At 35.3% G+C, this 14,483-nt stretch overlaps 1 protein-coding gene across 2 annotated transcripts in view; it reads left to right on the forward strand.

The window, feature by feature from the left end:
- BRDT (bromodomain testis associated) overlaps positions 1-14,483 on the forward strand; it is a 75,662-nt gene that overhangs the window by 19,599 nt on the left and 41,580 nt on the right. For both annotated transcript variants that reach the window (XM_073234268.1, XM_073234269.1), the window contains 8 exons: positions 4,255-4,427; positions 5,055-5,408; positions 7,433-7,561; positions 8,399-8,587; positions 10,088-10,257; positions 10,337-10,626; positions 10,720-10,833; positions 10,908-11,012. In XM_073234268.1, the coding sequence (XP_073090369.1) occupies positions 4,255-4,427; positions 5,055-5,408; positions 7,433-7,561; positions 8,399-8,587; positions 10,088-10,257; positions 10,337-10,626; positions 10,720-10,833; positions 10,908-11,012 (1,524 nt within the window). The remainder of the gene's footprint in view (positions 1-4,254; positions 4,428-5,054; positions 5,409-7,432; positions 7,562-8,398; positions 8,588-10,087; positions 10,258-10,336; positions 10,627-10,719; positions 10,834-10,907; positions 11,013-14,483) is intronic.

The following is a 14,483-nucleotide window of genomic DNA, read 5'->3' on the forward strand; positions in this document are numbered from 1 at the left end:
TTGGAGCCAGGTTTTCTATAACATAGTGCCATTAACATAGTTGACACCCAATAAATCATATTTGTAGTGGACCTTGTATCTGCTATAGTAATAAGAGACCAAAATTGCCAATGTTCTCTACCAAAAGATCCCACAGCCAAGAATGAAATGTTTTTGTTGGGTCTGAAGATTTTTTCTCCTAACTTGAAAAAAACTTTAGAGGGGAACATTTTATATCTAGTAATCATAATATTTAAATGTGGAGTTAGAAAATTAATCTTAAGTATTCAAATGGATTTATTGTAGAACTTAAAACCAAGGTTGTCATAGTTGGTTTGTCTTTGGATCACTGAAGCTGTGAACTGTGGTTAAGGTCGTTAATCATCACATTAGTTTCCTCAGATGCAACATAAGGAATATATTTACATTTCATGGTTGTAAATGGAAAGTATGCAGTTAAGTGGCTTGGATATAGGAGACTTATACCACTACAAGGGATGGTAGTGGTGGTTTTTACTGATAGTAGTATGTACTTTTTTCCTTTGTTAATAGATCTTTAAGATGGGTTAAATCAAGCTTACCAATCCTGTGAGATACTACTTACTAAAGTGCCTATTTTATTCTTACTTTTGAAAAAGATTGGCCTTAAGGCTGACAATATAAGGCCTAGACTTCTGTAAGAGGATTAAAATAGGTCCACACAAAGCTCAGTAGGGTCTGTAAGTTTTTAAACAAGCTGATAATTATTCATGTCTGAAACTATTACCTCTACCAAGGTAAAAATTATTTCTTTAGAATGTTTTCCTTTAGGAAAAAAAAAAACCCACTTTAACATTTTATTTCAGGTTAAGTTGCAGCTACTTGTTTCTGGAGCTCATATTACTACTAAGAGCTTAAGTGTCCCTCAGACAAAAATCCCTTGACTTTTTCTGTCAGTATATGTTTGAATGCTTGTCACTTTAAGTCACACATTGTGGGGCTACAAAGAAGTACAACTACCCTAACTCTCAAGTTAAATCCACATTTCTGTTAGAAATAAAACTTTAAAAAATAATAAGACTTCATTATAATAAATGTCAGATGAAATTACACAAAGTATGTGCTGTGGCTCAAAAGAATGAGAAATTAACTTGCACTGGAAAAGCTGGGGAAGGCCTTAGAGGTGATAGACTTGAATTTAGTCTTGAAGGATAGGTAGGATTTGGCTTTGGGGTGGAGGTTAGGTTTCCAAATTACTTTTTGTAGTACTGCGCTCCTGCCAGTCATGCCATTTTTATGCACAGTGGTAGAGAAATTGTCATATGATAGTAGCTGGTCTAAATAATGTGGTTCCATGGTGATACTTTATTGCAAAGAAAATATTTACATTCAGTGCAGTAAATTGAATTGGTGTTGATTTATTTTTTGAATAAATATATGAGTACCTCTTATGTTCAGAACATTGTTCTACTTTCTTGGCATATATATCAATGAACAAAACAAAAACTTGTTCTTGAGTTTACATTCTAGTATGGAATAAGAAACAGCTACGATGGGTTCAGATCTGGACTCACTGAGAAGTTAAGCTTTTTTTATTAAGGTATTATTGATATATACTCTTATGAAGGTTTCACATGAGAAAACAATGTGGTTACTACCTTCACCCATATTATCATGTCCCCCTCTTACCCCATTGCAGTCACTGCCCACCGGTATAGTAAGATGCCACAGAGTCACTATTTGCCCTCTCTGTGCTATACTGTTTTCCCCATGATCCCCCCCACACCATGTGTGCCAATCATAATACTCCTCAATCCCCTTCTCGCTCCCTTCCCACCCGCCCTTCCCTACCCCTCCCCTTTGGCAACTGCAAGTCCCTTCTTGGAGTCTGTGAATCTGTTGCTATTTTGTTCCTTCAGTTTTGCTTCATTGTTATACTCTGCAAATGAGGGAAATCATTTGGTACTTGTCTTTCTCCGCCTGGCTTATTTCATTGAGCATAATATTCTCTAGCTCCATCCATGTTGTTGCAAATGGAAGGATTTATTTCTTTCTTTTGGCTGAATAGTATTCCATTGTGTATATATATCACATCTTCTTTATCCATTCATCTACTGATAGATACTTAGGTTGCTTCCATTTCTTGGCTTTTGTAAATAATCAGCCTACCATTTTCTTACTCCCAGTGGTCAGTTATCCTGTGTAGTATCCTGTGTAGTATCCAGTATTGTGTAGAGACTCTTCTCTACACAATAGCAAAAGTGAACTTTTAAATATAAACTAGAACGTCTAATTCACCTGCTTAAACCTCATTTGGCTTCTCAAGGAAGAAAGAAGTCTAAATTTTTACCATGGTCCTTTCTTATCTTGTCTTTGCCCAATTCTCCATTCTCATCCTAAGCTACTTGCCTCTCAGTCATTAAATTTTTTCCTACTGAATACATTTTTACTGCCACTCCATTCTCTGGCTGGCTGCTTATCTTTATAGTAATATCTTAACTGGTGCCTCTTCAGAGAAGCTTTCCTTGGCTATCTTCTTTGTAGTAGATATCTGCCTTATTTTAGTCAGCACCTCATTTATTTATTTTCTAACACTCAGCATCAGTTGTAATAAAATTACTTTAAAAAAATCTATTTCTTATACTAGATAAAATATTCTACAAGGACAGAGATGATGTCTGCCTTGTTCTTTATTGTGCCCCAGTGCTCAGAATGGTAGCCTGACAGTAGGCATGCAGCAAATATTTGTTGAATCCTCTTATGTCACAGGGACTGTATTAGTCACAAAAGTTACAGTAGAAACCAAAACAAAGTCTTCTTCCCCTCACAGAGTTTTTTGTTCTAGTTAGGGAAATTGATAAAATTAAGTAAATGTAAATATTCCTTACTATACATATTAGTTTAGTTTCTGAGTTCAAAGAGCAACAATTCGGATATCTAAAGATACTAGGTTATCTGAATCTATTTGATTCCTAAATTTTAATGGGTAATGAGAACTCAGATTGAGGAGTACTAGCCCAATCTTAAAATATATTCAAATCTATTTGGTTCCTGAGTTTGTTTAGCAAGAATTTGGTCAGGGATACCTATATATTATATGTCAATAGCATAGAAAAAAATAAGAGAACTAAGGAATGGAGGGATAGAAAGAGAAGATTATTTTACATAAGATGGCTTGGGAAGGTGACATTTGAGTAAAGGCCTGAAGAGAATTGTAGTGAGCCATGAGTATGTCTCCTCCCGGCAGAGCAGATAGTGTGCTATGTGTACCAAATTTGAGGACCATAGGCCAGTAGGTTGGAGTGAAATAAGTGAGGGAGAACAGTGATAGGAAGTGAGGTTGGAAGGAAAGCAGAGGTGAGAAAAAGATAGATCATATACGTCCTTAAAAATCACTGTGAGGACTTCAGCTTTTACTGCGAGAGAAGATAGAAGTCTTTGGGCATTGAGCAGAAGTGTTATGATCTTATTTGAATTTTGAGAGATCAGTCTGATCACTATTTTGATAAAAGCAGCAGATGAAAACCTCTTAGGATGCTGTTGGAGTAATCCAGTTGAGAAATGATAATGCCTTGTATCAGGGTGATTAGCACTTGTAATAGCAGTGGATTCTGAATACAAAGATAATGCAAAAGGGTTTGCTGATGAATTGGACATTGGGTTTAGTAAAGAGTGGAGTCAAAGATGACTAAAGATTTTTGGCCTGAGCAATTGAAGAGAGCTGCTTTGATGGGATTTTGAAAGAATATATATTTCAGAGTGATGTGACCCGAATGTCTTAGTTATAGCATTTTCTGGTGACATGTAAGACATACAAATATGAAGAATTGTTCCTTTGGCAGAATCACCTGCAGGATGTATTGATCATATTCCTGTCTGTTGTTCTGTGTCATCCAGTGATAAGAGACTGTCTGCAAAAGCTTTGAAGTCCTTGGATATTTATGCCTCTCATTCTGAAGACCACACATAGTACTATTTGTCTGCACGATGTCTTAAATTTTGGCTTGTGTTCACAGCTACCTGAACATGTCACAAAGCTCTATTACTGTCAATTGAAGGCACCTTTTAAAATAAAATTGATAAGTTGACCATTGATACCATGTTTTGATATTATATCTAAATCTAATATCATATCAAAATTGGTCAAACACTGTCAGTGTGTGTGGGAGAGTTTCAAAGGGGAGCATACTGTGTTTATATTGTTAAAAAGCTTAATTAAATGAATTAAACTAGAATATTAAGAGAAAAATAGTTTTTATTTTACCCAAATATTGACTCTGGTTCACATTTTACCAGGCACTCAACAGAATGTGGCAGTTTCTTCTGTTAAAGAAAAACAATCCCCCAAAGCACTGGAAAAAGTATTCAAGCAACAAGTCATTCCCTCTGTATTTCCTGAGACATCTGTTTCTCCTTTAAGTATGGCACAAGGTGCTGCCCTCAGCTCTGCTTCACAAACAGTGGCTCAAGTAAGTTACTATGGCTTTAAAAGATTTCAGTGTAAGTGGTTATTTTGGTGTCTGTACCTTTTTTAAAGTTGATGTGAAAATCGTTCTTCAGTATATAGCAGGCAGTCTTGTCTGTATACATTTTGTGAACAGAAACCTAGGATGTGAACCAAATTTTAAAGATTTCTTAGGTAGAATTTGAACTGGTTTAATCTTTGTTGTATTAATAGCAGTTATCCTTGCCTCCTTTGTCCTTCTTCTCTCCCTCCCTCTCTATCCCCTTCTTTTTGTGATCTAACTTTGATTGAGTTGCAATTTGGGTTGACAGTTTTCTTTTTAAAATTGTATGCACTAGCTGATTTCAGGAGTTCAGAAACTTTTTTTTTTTTTTTTGGTATAACCATGACTTTCATTGGTCTTAAACGTTTACACAAAACAATTCTTTAGTATGTGGGAAAAGAGGATTTGAACTATTTACTTTACCTGTAAAAGAGACATTAACTTTTACTAATATTTAATACATGGAAGACTTGTTGGTAGTAATCCTTTTTTTTTTAACTGATAAGTGTGATGATCAAAAGAAGTTTGAAAATTCTTGCTCTGAATGTCACCTTAATCATAGCTTTTTTTGTTGTTGAATCGCTTTAGCTTACAAGGGGTGTGAAGAGAAAAGCAGATAGCACAACTCCAACAACTTCATTCGCTAAAGCAAGTGGTGAATCCTCCCCAGTGCTTACAGGAATAAAATCAATGAAAATGCCACCTATAAAAGAAAATGTGCTGAAGAATGTTTTCCAAGATTCTGAGCAACACTATAAAGTTGTAAGGGATGTTAAAGTAACTGAACAATTAAGGCAATGTAGTGAGATTCTGAAAGAAATGCTTGCAAAGAAACACTTGTCATATGCATGGCCCTTCTATAACCCTGTTGATGTCAATGCTCTGGGACTCCATAACTACTACGATATTGTGAAAAATCCAATGGACCTTGGAACTATCAAGGTAAATGTTGTCTCAATAAGATAACTTATTTTCTTGATGAGGAAAGTAATCTTGTCATTGTGAAGAAATTTAAAATTCAGGAAACAATAAAGAAAATTAAACTTACCAGTAATCATACACCTGAGTGAATCATGGGACTATTTAAAAATATATCTTTTTATTTTCTTCTATTCAAACACTTCCAAGGTTCTTTATCACAATGTTTGAGTTTCAGTATGTAATACAACTCTACCCTGAATTTTCATTTACTTTACTGGGACATCTTCTCATATGTTTAAGAATATTTTTAATAATTGCATAATTCTAATGCAAATATTTTTGATAAGGCATTTATGTAGTTTCCAAACCTCTGCACTTTTTCTTTTTGTATTCTGCTGAATCAACAACATTTATGGCTGATTTGGAAACTTTAATGGCAAAATTTAATTATACATATTTTAAGGGAAACTACTGAAAGAATAGAACTGTAGCAGTTACCTCAATCTTTCTCCTGAACGACTACTCGAATTCCCTGTTCTTTATTGTCTAAAAGTTTGGTTCTTCTTTTAAGAAAGCAATCTTTTTTTTCATCATCAACATTAAGTTTATTAATCTACAAATAATTATTTGTGCTTACCTTCTTTCTTGCATTTTCCTCTTCCCCTTAGTTGTTTTTCTTTTTGCTGAAGTACAAACCAGTGGCTCTTCCATGAGCATGTATGGAGAGTAAACTCTTTATAGTTATGTCTCAAAAATGTCTATTTGTTGTCTTTATTCTTGAGAGATTCTTTAACTGACTATGGAATTATAGGAGACAGTTACTATTTTCCCTCAGCACTAGGAAGGTATCTATTGTTGCTGATAAGAAGTCTGCTGTCAGTCTACTTGTCATCCTTTTGTAGGTAATCTGTCTTTCCTCTCTTTATGCATTTAATTTTATTTATCTTGACTGGAAATTAGCCCTTTCAATCTGAAGCTCATGTTTTAAGTTCTGAAAAAACGTAACCATCACTTCAAAATAGGCTTTTCTACTTTGCCCTGTGTATTAATTCAGACTGTGAGGTCATGAAACATGACCTGAAATAGGTAAAATCTCAGTGGAATCTTAAAGGATAAGTAGGATTTAGTAAACTGCAGGACATTCCAGGCAGGGGGTCAACTTGGAAGGCTGTCAGGTGAGAAAAACATGTCCAAAATACAGAAAAACAGGAGAGTTATGTCCCCATATTTGATTCTTAGAATAATTTCTCTAGCAGCAAAGTGGAGAGTGGTTACAAGGCTGTTATAGAATTCCAAGGGTAGGAAGCTGGTAACTTCTCTGATATCATTCTCAACTGTCAATAATCTGATTGGTAGATAATTACGTTTCACATGTTTCGTGTTTCTTTAATTACAGTGAGATCTGGCATGTTGTATTTATTGGCTTTTTGTATTTGTTTATGAGTTGTCTATTAATATACACATTTTGCTCACCAGTCTTTAGGATTTTCCTGCCTGCTTGATTTTCTTTTCAGAGTGGCTGCCTTAACTGTTGCTATTCTACATCGCCACTCTTCTATCCACTTTATATATGCAACTACCTAAAAACATAACCCATGCTGATAATTTATCTTCTTTTCAGTTTCTAATGTCTTTTCATTCCCAGGAGAATTTTCATACAAACCTTTCATTTAGATGTTCACAATTGGTTTAGGGAATTTATCTTATCACTGCTTTCATAAGATCAAACTTGCATATCCAAGATCATCTGGAAACACAGTTTTCCTGCTTTTGTGATTTTGTTCCTGTTCTTTTCTTTATTTGGAATGCCCTTATATTAACTTCCTTATATTAACTTGTCAAAATTTACTGGAATTTTTTTTCAGTGTAAAAATATGAAACAAGTATAGCAGAATTTTAACATTTGTCAAATCTGGATGGTGGGTATCTGTTTTTGGTATTATCTGCAAGTTTGAATTATTTCATGACATAAGCACTTAATATAGATGCTCAAGTAATTATTAAACCATGTTGTTTAGGAAACCTGTAATTTTTCCATCATGTAGGGAAAAATGGAAAACCAAGAATATAAAGATGCATATGAATTTGCTGCAGATGTCAGATTAATGTTCATGAACTGTTACAAATATAATCCTCCAGATCATGAAATAGTGACAATGGCAAGAACACTCCAAGTAAGTTGTTATGTGTGTTCTGAAAGTGAGTTTCCTCTGAACATAGTTAGAAGTTTTAGAACCATAACTGGAGAGATAAAGAGTAACATCCATCCCCCACAAGTAGTAAAACACAATTTATATTACTCTTAAAATTGTGGTGGTTGTCTTTTTGGAGGTATAGCATCTTTTAGTAGCAAGTCTTTTTTTTAATTAATGTATCATTGATATACAACCTTATGAAGGTTTCACATGAGCAGCATTGTGGTTTCAATATTCACCCAGATTATCAAGACCCCCACCCCACCCCACTGAGTCACTGTTTATCAGCATGGTAAGATGTTAGTAGCAAGTCCTTAATGAAGCTGCCCTGCATACGGAGGATATGGAGAAATATTAGTCAAGAGGGGACACTAGATATTTGAGATACAAGGTCGACTGGAGCCCATGTCCCATTAAAGGGAAGTCTCAAGGATTCAAGCCTGAGGCATTGGGAGAACTTACTCATGGCAGAAGATCCTTGAAAGAAGGTACCCTGTGTAACTGGAGAGGTCTCTCTTGCCTGGAAAAAGAGAAAAAAGTTGCTAAGTTTGGCAGGCAGGGAAACATGAGTCTCATTATATTTCTTCTGGTGAATCTTTTCTTCCTAGTTTTACAGACATGTAATTGACATACAACCTTTGTATAAGGTTAAGGTATACAATATAATGATTTGATATATATTACAAAATGTTTCCCACAAAGAAAAATAGAATTCTTGTTCAAAATACAATTCTGAAATGTACCGTGTTAAGCAGTGTAATTGTTGCATTAGATCAGAAATACAGAAAACCCTAATAGTGCAATTTTCCATTATAGGATGTTTTTGAAATGCATTTTGCAAAGATCCCAGAAGAACCTGTTGAGACTATGCCTGTATGTCACATCAAAACAGGTAACACAAACGCCCTCAGTAGAGAAGGCAGTAGTGACACTTCCTCTGCAGATGACTCTTCTGGTGATTTGGAAGATGAGCAAGTTCAGCATCTTGCAAAGCTTCAGGAGCAGGTAGTTGATTGTATTGATATAAGTTGTTATATTTTTTTATGAGCTGTTGCAGTTGACCTACTATAAAATCCTTTTTATAGATTAAAAAGTACTCTTTAGGTCAGTTAGCAACTGTGGCTTAATTTACTTTTTGGCACATTTGTAATATTTTTTTAATTGAAGCATTGTTGATATACAATCTTATATTGATTTCAAATATACAACACAGTGATTCAGCAGTTACCAATATTGTTAAATCCTCACCCCCTCTAGTGCAGTTACTGTCAACATAGAAGGATGTTACAGAGTCATTGACTGTATTTTCCATGCTGTACTACTGTCCCATGACCAACTTATATTGTGATTGCAAATTATTGTTCCCCTTTATCCCCCTCCCCCTCGGTACTAGTTACTGCTGTTGACACATTTGTAATATTTAATAATCTTTCCTTCTCAAATATCTGTACATCTTAAAAATCTGTTTTTTAAAGTTTATTAGGGTCCCAAATCTTTAGTAAAAATAGCTTTTTCAAATAAGTTTTTCTTTTGATTTTTTTTATTGAAGGATAGTTGATGTATTATGTTTCAGATGTACAATGTAGTGATTTGACAACTATATACATTACAAAATACCTACTGTGATAAATATAATTACCATTTATTACCATACAAAGTTATGCAGTACTATTGACTATATTCCCTATGCTGTACTTTCATTCCTGTGACTTGCTTGTTTTATAATTAGAAGCTTGTACCTCTCTGTTCCTTTCATCAAATGTGCCTATCCCCCAACCTTCCAACTGCTCGGGCAACCGTCAGTCTGTTCTCTGTATTTCAGTCTATTTCTGTTTGTTTGTTTCATTTTTTAGAATCCACATGTAAATGAAACCACAGTATTTATCTTTTTTTGTCTGACTCATTTCACTTAGCATAATACCCTTTAGGTCCATCCATCTTGATGTGAATGACAAGATTTCATTCCTTTTTTTGGCAGAAGAATGTTCCATTGCACATATTTGTACCATGTCTCCTTTATTCTTCATCTGTCAATGGATATTTAGGTTGCTTCCAAATCTTGGCTGTTGTGTAAATAAAATTATTATTTATATCCCTAACCACAATAAGTTGATTCTCATTGAAACTATTTATATGATATAATCTAAGATATTTTATGAATGAGATTTTTATTTAACATTTTCTATCTTTTGTGATAAAATGCTAATCTGCTCTGAGTTCAAGCCTGAAAAATGAATGATTAAAAACAATTAATGATTAGAAACTTAAGACTAGCTGAAAACATTAATTATCCTTGGTCTGAGATGGATATTTAAATTTATGGGCTGAGCATATGGTAGTGCCTATAATTTAATGTATGCCCTTCAAAGTAACAAATTTGTGGAAGGAAATGTATTATGAAGTGAATTTCATGAAGGGTACTCTTGACTTCTGAGCACCTTCCTTTTTTTTTTCTGGTGTCTTTATTTAAAGCCATGAATGTTTAAAGAATTTTTCCTTTACCAGCTTAAAGCTGTTCATCATCAGCTACAGGTTCTGTCCCAAGTACCTTTACATAAGCTTAAGAAAAAGAACAAATCTAAAAGAAAAAAGAAAAAAGAAATGGTTAATAACAGAGAAGAAAATGTAAGGAAAAACTTGAAGCAAATGAATTTAAAGGAAAAGTCCAAGATCAAGTAAGTATCTTTTATGATGCCCTATTAAAATAATAATACTCTCTAAAATAAATTTGGCTAAATTTAATTTTTGTTACAGTCAGCCAAAGAAGAAGAAACAGCAGGTCTTTGCTCTGAAATCTGAAGATGAAGATAATGCTACACCTATGAGCAATGATGAGAAAAGACAGTTAAGTTTGGATATAAACAAACTTCCTGGAGATAAACTTGGGCAGGTTGTTCATATACTACAATCAAAAGAGCCGTCTCTGAGAAATCCTAACCCTGATGAGATTGAGATAGACTTTGAAACACTGAAAGCATCAACACTAAGAGAACTGGAAAAATACGTTGCTGCATGTCTAAGGAAAAGACCGGTAGAACCTCACAGTATGTATTTCTGTGTAACAGTAGAAATCAGTCAGGTATTTGTGGTAGTTTGGGGTTATACTTACTCTTTTTTTTCTCTCCTTAATCACACAGGTAAGAAAATTATTAAGTCCAAAGAAGAATTTGAATCACAGAAAAAACACATGTTTGAAAAGCAGTTACTGGATTTCAGTAATCAGTTAAATTCTAGAAAACATCAAACAAAATGTAGGTGTCAGTTTTTAAATGTTCCTGTGACTTCTTAATTCTACTGGCATTTTAATGTGTTTCCCCATTTGTAGCTGAAAAATCTCAGCCATCAAAGGCCAGTGGAAGTAGTTCCCGATGGAGTGCAAGCAGCAGCAGCTCACTGGAATCTGAGAGCCACAGCAGCAACTCTGAATCAGGTTTGCTGTCCCTTAAGTGTGCCTTCGTTTCGGGGGAAATACTTTCTTGTAATGGTGAGACTTAGGTTTTGAAGAAATGTTTGTTACATAGCTAGAACTGATGGTTTGGGTACCACACTTATTTAATTGCATGTAGACTTTCCTGGAATTACCTTACTGCTTTCCTGGAAAGAAATACTATGTAAAATGAAACTTCTTACTATATATATGTGACATATAGGCTTGTAATGTTGACAATAAGTTTACTATAAAGGTGGGATAGCTTAATATATAATGCCAGATATTCATATCAGAAAGTAGCAAATAATAAAGTGCTGATCTTCACTTTTTATAAAATAAAAGATTATTTGAAGGTATCTTTTGCTTTATTCTCCATGAAAAAGCAGATCACTTTAATGTTGGAAAGTATATCCTGTTATGAGAATATATTATGAATTGAATGATAATTTTGAATTAGGAAACCAGCCATCCCAGAAACTGTTTAAAGCATTTTTTTCACATCTGTTTTCTTCACTATCAAATATAATTTTCCTTTTATAGAAAAAGTTTAAATTCAGATTCTCAGTTATGCTAAAGTATTTCATTGTATAGTTTTATCATCAGCTGTTTCAAGCCTAAGTCACACGTTTGCTTCATGCTCTCTCCTTGATGGCCATGCCATGGACAAGTAGCCACTGCCCCAGGGATTCCGACTTGGTGGGTGCATTCTATTGGTCACTGAAAGGCAAATTCAAAATATGGGGTGCTTTGGGGCCTAAAATTTTGCTTTGTTTTAAGTCAGATGTTCTTCTTTATCATGAAATTCAGTCATCTTTTTTAAAAAAGATCCCACATAGAATATTGTCACGTTAAGAATTCTTACATTTGTAAGCATTTCCCTCTTATTTCAGTCTGGTAGTAAGGGTCTGCTGGCTTGCAGTACTTTTCTGTTTCACTTTTGGCTCTGTTTAGTTAGCATTTACGTGGTGCTAATTTGCTGCATTTTGTTTTCACATTCCTAAAGTGTATAGTGGTAAGCAGTTTTTGTTAACACAAGCAGAATTTTTACTTTTGGAATGTGTCATATTAGAAAATTTTTAATTTAGGACTCTGATATCCTTACATTTGATGTTTAAGCATCAACAACACTGGAAAAACTCTAAGTTGCATTTAGCATTTTAAATTGTAATTAGCATTTGTGATTTCATCTAATAAAGCATTTGTGGGTATAATTAGAACACTCTGAGTTTTTTTTTGTAGGGTAAAACTTACTGAAACTGTTCATTTGAATTATCAAATTACATATGGACCACTGATCAATAAATACCTTAAGCACTAGAGGAAAAGTATTATATATGGAGTGCTTAAATAAAGTACCTTAACTTTAATTCGAATCATCAATTTCTGATAGAATCTTTCAATATGTTGCTTAAAGGAAAGAATGTTCACCATTCGCTGTGTTCTCAATGTGTTTAATGTATATTCTGTTTTCCTTACTTCCTAACAGAATAAACACAGACTCTTGCTGTGTTTAATGTATATCCTATGTTTTCCTTACTTCTTAGTAGAATAACAGCCTCAGAATTCTAGTTTTAAAACAGTGTTGAATTTTTATTTTATGACTGATACTCTTCTTTAATCATCTTTTTTTAAGTAACTTGAGCTGTTCTTTAAAACATTATTGTTAAAAATATTATATAATCAAATTGTTATATTTCAACCTATATTATGGATAGTGTATACATTTGTTTTTTGTTGTTAATTATTAAAATTAGAATGTCTTAAGTTTGAATAAGATTTGGTGTTGACCAGCCTTGGGGCCATGGAGCCTGAAGCAATTAAAGCTCAGGTGGCCCATGAAAACTGGCCTAAAGAGATGGGTCAAGGCATTAACAGCAGTTTGGTGCTTTAGCACACTCACCTAGACTTGTGATTGGGGAGGATATACTAGAAATTGTAGGATAAACAAAAAGGGGAACCTAAGAGCATTATGTCAGAGAGATCTTTTTATATCTTCCACCAGTGTCATCTCTGAAAATATTTCTAAAGGTAAAAGAGGTACTATAAAACCCATTTTTTGCTATATAGTTGAAGCTGCTGAATAGTTTGGAATTAGAGTTTTAATTATTTGGGATCTTCATTTTAACATTTAGCATGCAGAGCCAACTTGGCCATGAAATCATATAGCTTCACTTTTATTAAAAGACTGTCCTCTCAAATAAGTGACATACCTTTCTCTTACAGTAAATTCTTAAGTTATTTTAATCAAGCTCCTTATGGCTATATTTATGGAGACTTGGTAAAATATGCTTTTAGTATAATTTGTCCTGCTTGTTTAAAACCCTATCTCTAGAGGGCAGAGCCAAGATGGTGGCATGAGTAGGGCAGTGGAAATCTCCTCCCAAAACATTATATATTTTTGAAAATACAACAAATACAACTATTCCTAAAAGAGAGACCAGAAGATACAGTACAACAGCCAGGCTACATCTACACCTGCAAGAACCTAGCACCTCGTGAAGGGGGTAAGATACAAGCCGCAGTCCAGCGGGACCCGAGTGTACCCCCCACCACAGCTTCCTGGCTGGAGGAGAGGAGTCAGAGCAGAGAGGGAGAGGGATCCCAGGACTGCTAAATACCCAGTCCTAGAGATCTGCACCAGGAGCGCAAACACACAGTGCATGGGGTGCTGGATACTAGGGAAACGGAACAGTAAAACCTGCGAGCGGGTTCCCACAGCTGGTGCCCCTGGGACAAAAGAAAAGAGAGTGCTTTTTGAAAGTCTTAAAGGGACAAGAGCCTCACAGCTGGACAGAAGTGTCCCGCACACTCAGCCCAGCAGCTGGGAATCCTGGGGAACTCCAGGTGCCCTAAACCCCTGGGCGGCAGCACAGCTCTCAGGCCCCTCACAATGATAAACAGCCTCCCACCTGTTCCCCATCTGGCACTGCCCCGCCATAATGGAGCAGCAGCCTGAGACAGGCCATGCCCACAGCAGCCATGCAGAGCCCCCTCCACAGACACCCAGGCCAGACTCAGAGGCATGCAGCTGCCCAGCACAAGCTGCTAGAAGTTGCCATTCTCGCAGGAGAGGAGGGTGTTGAGCAAGCAGGAAGGGACTTTGTTCTCCCAGCTGACACATGCGCCAACTGCCCATGACTACCACTATTGCCATGGAAAGGCAGAAGAATTTGATTCAGACCAGAATCACACAGAAATCCCCTGAGAGAGAACCTGGGGAAATACATTTAACCAATCTTCCTGAAAAAGAATTCAAAATAAAGGTCATAACCATGCTGATGGAGCTACAGAGAAAAATGCAAGAGCTAACGGATAAAGTTGGGAGGGAGAATACAGAAATAAAACAATCTCCTAAAGGACTTAAGAGCAGAATAGATGAGATGCAAGAGGCCATTAATGGAATAGAAATTAGAGAACAGGAACACAGAGTAGCTGATGCAGAGAGAGAAAAAAGAATCTCCAGGAATGAAA

Source organism: Manis javanica, chromosome 4, assembly GCF_040802235.1.
Source record: "Manis javanica isolate MJ-LG chromosome 4, MJ_LKY, whole genome shotgun sequence".
Taxonomy (NCBI): domain Eukaryota; kingdom Metazoa; phylum Chordata; class Mammalia; order Pholidota; family Manidae; genus Manis; species Manis javanica.